Genomic DNA, 3,944 nt, shown 5'->3' with positions numbered 1-3,944 from the left:
AGCAATAATTGGGGGTGAGAATGTGGAGAGACTACAACTTCCATTACCTGCCGGTAGGACTATAAAATGGTACAAGTACTGTGGATGGCAGTTTGTCATTTTCTTAAAAGGTTGAGCATAGAAATCCCTTATTTCACAGACATTTCACACTGCTAGGAATATACCCCTATAAGGAAATCAGAGTTGAGACTCAAAAGAACTCTTAAAAGTAAAAGATGTACTGTGTAGGTAGTGGGCATAACTCCAACATTCCTCAAATAAATCTCTTTAGCCAGTATTGGAATACTTTAGTCAAGAGTGAAAAGGCAAGCTTTAGTGACAAAGGAAGGTACAGGTGGAACTCTTGGGCCCAGCTGAAGTTCTCAGGAGAATGACTCACTGATGTTTTGATTCTTGAGAGTCTGTTGGTGTTTGGGTTTCACCTAGATCTTGGTGGGGCATAATCTGCCATTTCCCTGCTGTCTATACCAATTTCACTCTTTCCTGGAGGAACTAAGCAAAGGGAAGTTCTTGATCTCCCCTTACCTACAGTTAAACACTAAAACGCTTTATTTTGTTCTCCAGACACTTCATCTTGTCAATGTTTCTAATGGTCCATGCAAATAGCTGCTTGGAGGGGCCGTGCTGTATGTCTCTATGTTAGGATCAATGATATTCTTTAAGTCCCACCATGAGCTGAGAGGCCACAGGTCATCCCTGGCACTTCACATCCATGACATACACCTGACAGGAATCCAGCCTGCTCAGGTTTACCGTCTGTCTCTGTTGATGTTATCACCATCAAGTTAACTATGAGTTATGGTGATTTTATGTAAACAAAGTGTATTTTGTTCAGCACTATCTTCTTGATCTCTGTTTTGTCTCAGCTCATTGGTCACTGTGTCATCCTGACTCACTAAGAACCTCCCTCACCTTCCATACTATCCCTAGTCTTTCCTGATGATGAAGTCACCTCTTTACAGGGTGGAGTCTGGTTCTCGGAGGGTCCAGTCCTCCTCTTGTACACACACAGAGTGAGGCTGGACACAGGTCAGTTCAGCTCCCAGCTTGGCCTTTCTCATCCTTGGGGTTGATGTGAGGTCAGACACCATTGCCACACATAGTGAATGTGAAGCCTGATGCTTTCCAGGCCCAAGTCTTGGGATGTCTGAGCCAGTTACTGCCACGAGGGTTAAACATGACCATGTGGTCAGGCTCTCCTTAGTCTAGTCAGAATCCAGAAGGTCATCAGAAGACACAGAACACCTTTCATCCCTTTATGGTTTCTATTTGCCCTTCAACTAAATGCTGCTCTGCTTTCTCTGCATCAAAAAACCCCTTAGCTATGAGAAGGTACTCTCCACCATGACGGCATTGTCCTTCTCTATTGGAAGTGGGATCCTCCTTGAAAGATGTAGGAGGAGTTACATTTGAGTGGAGACTCCTAAATAAAATAAATTTTCCCTATGCACTTTTTCTTGAAGGCCAATGAGAAGGACAGCAAGTTTGAGGACAGCTCGGTTAAGTACCCCAAGGAAGTGAACAGCATGTTGAAATATCCCCAAGTGGAGGACATCATACAGCTGCTGTGTTTCCTGTCTAAGCAGAAGATGATGAAGGCAGCTTTCAAGTGCTCTATGGTGGAATCTGTGATTGGTGGGGTCTTGATTAGTGATGCTGTGTTTTCTGCCCCATTCAGAGCACTCATAGGTAAGTGTCTTCTGGTAATAGCCAGCCTGGCAGCCATTGTATGGGCCTTTGGCATCGTCAAGGGGAGCATCCTCCTAACTGTGGGGCAAGCCTGTGCATGGAGATGGTCAGGGTTGTTTCTGTGACTGCGTGTGTGTACATGACTCATCCTGTGAAGATGCAGGCTCCTGTGTGAGTGTGTCAGGAGGGCACTTTAAACAGAATCTCACTCTTTCAGACCTGCAGGATCTCCCTTCTCCTAAAATCCCCTCACCCAAGGACGTGACCTCAGATTTGATTTCTTGGGTCTTCTGGGCAGGTCCCCTTCCTCTGATTTCAGTTATTTCCATATCAATTCAGAAGGAAGCCTGACAGGCCCCAGGTTTTTGTTGACTTCTTAATGTGAGTAAGAAAGGAATTCTAGTGGCTGAGTGTGTAACCTATCAACCTGCTGGCAGTTTGATTCATGAGCTGCTCCTCAGGAGAAAGATGTGCAGTCTTCTCCCATAAAGACTTCCAGCCTCAGAGTGAAGGCTGTATAGTGGAGTGGACTTGCGGGGAGGAATTGTAAAACAATGAAAGAATTTTTCTTTTACTTTTCCAAGAGGTTAGTGTACTGGGTGGGGGGGGAGGGTTGGGAGAGGAGAAAAGTGCAACAATGAATGAATGGAAAGAAAAAAAATCTCTGTAAATTTTCATTGAAATTAATAATAAATTTAAAAAAATTTGACTGACAAAAAAAAAAAGACAGCCTCAGAACCTTCATGGGTCGTCATTGTGACTCTTAATAGACTTAGTGAAGGCAGGGAATTTGATTGTTTGCCTTTTGGTTGTTTTTGTTTTGGTGGTGTGGGTTGGTTTTTTTAAAAAAATTAAAAAAAGAAAGATTTACAGCCCTGTAAACTTTCTGGGGTTGTTCTACTTAGTTCTAGGGAATTCTGATGGCTCAGAACCAACTTGATGACAGCGGGTTTGGGTTGTGGTTTTTTATTATGTATAGGTGAGCTCTATGGCCATTTAACATGAGACAGCTCTTTTGGAGGGAATGTCACCACCATTCTGAGAGTAAAATGTCTCATAAAGGCAAACAGTGCTGCCTTTTCCTCTGAGGTGATCTTCCCTGCCTCCTTGTTTCAACTCTTGCTTGAGGGAAACCAATTGGAGAGAGAACTGGTGAGGAACCAGTTTCTGACTCTGAATGATTTTCCCAGGGGTGGACCTACTGCAGTGTGCTTTCATGTCAACAATACATAGAAGTATTAAAAACTGGTTATTGTGCCTTTTGGTGGGTAGCAGAAAGAGAGAGTTGAGTGAGTTGAGTGTATTTATTATTACACAGTTCTGGAAGGGCTGCCTGAGAAAGCTGTACCCCTTTTCTTCCCTAAGACCTCTGAGTTCTCTCACCCTGTGAGGACACTGGAGTTTCCACAGTCTCCCCACTGACCTGACCCTCGAGAGCTTGTTCATGTGTGAAGAGAGTCTCTGGGGAGCAAGATAACCATCTTCAGTCCTCACAGAGGATCTTAGCCAGCACAGACCTGAGGACGGGCCTGTTTCAGTGTCAATTAGCTGAGCCAAATGGACCAACACTCCCATAAAACTTTGCCCTTGTTGGCACCTGGAGTCACAGAGTTGACAGTGATACCAAGTCCATTTGAACCTACCTGCAGATGAGCCTGCTGGTTATGCTGGTCGATGTTCTCTTGGTGTAAACTTAGGCTGTGATTTATGAGAGAGGCCCAACTAATTAAACCTTTCTTTGTTTTCCAGGGGAGGCTTGCACGCGTCTAATAGCTTGGATGACGAATGGAGAATTTAAGCCTGTTTATGAGATCATAGAAGACCTTCCCTTAGAAGAGAAGAAGCTCTTCAATGATTGCAAGCCCATCACTGGGAAACTGAAGGTGGAGAGTACTGAGCATCTAACAGTAGTTGTCAAGGGAGATGAGAGCCTAACACAGAAACTGCTGACTGTGCTGGAGAAATACCTGACTGACAAGGAGGCCACGATTGAGTATGGTGACTAGGCTGAACTGACTCTCCTAATTAACAAAGTCTAGGAGTTTGAATCTTGCTTTATCTTCCCCATTAAAAGCAATTCTTGTACTGGAACCCTTATTCACTGTTGGTGGGAGTGTAAAATGGTGCAACCACTGTGGAAGGCGGTATGGCTCTTTCTCAAAAAGATGCAATTAGAGATACCATTTGACCCAGCAATTCCACTACTGGGAATATATCCCAAAGAGACCATAACTGACATCCAAGCAGATATATGC

At 44.1% G+C, this 3,944-nt stretch overlaps 1 protein-coding gene across 1 annotated transcript; it reads left to right on the top strand.

The window, feature by feature from the left end:
• The first annotated feature begins 1,445 nt into the window (after positions 1-1,445).
• On the top strand, positions 1,446-3,695 carry LOC102874318 (protein C19orf12 homolog). The gene is made up of 2 exons (XM_006887866.1): positions 1,446-1,635; positions 3,439-3,695. Exons 1-2 carry the CDS (start codon positions 1,446-1,448, stop codon positions 3,693-3,695), a joined length of 447 nt encoding a protein of 148 aa, XP_006887928.1.
• The last annotated feature ends 249 nt before the right edge of the window (positions 3,696-3,944 follow it).

Source organism: Elephantulus edwardii, unplaced genomic scaffold, assembly GCF_000299155.1.
Source record: "Elephantulus edwardii isolate Elephantulus edwardi_28Jun2011 unplaced genomic scaffold, EleEdw1.0 scaffold00062, whole genome shotgun sequence".
Lineage (NCBI taxonomy): Eukaryota > Metazoa > Chordata > Mammalia > Macroscelidea > Macroscelididae > Elephantulus > Elephantulus edwardii.
Note: the sequence above shows the minus strand (reverse complement) of the source record. Positions and strands in the feature narration are given on the sequence as shown.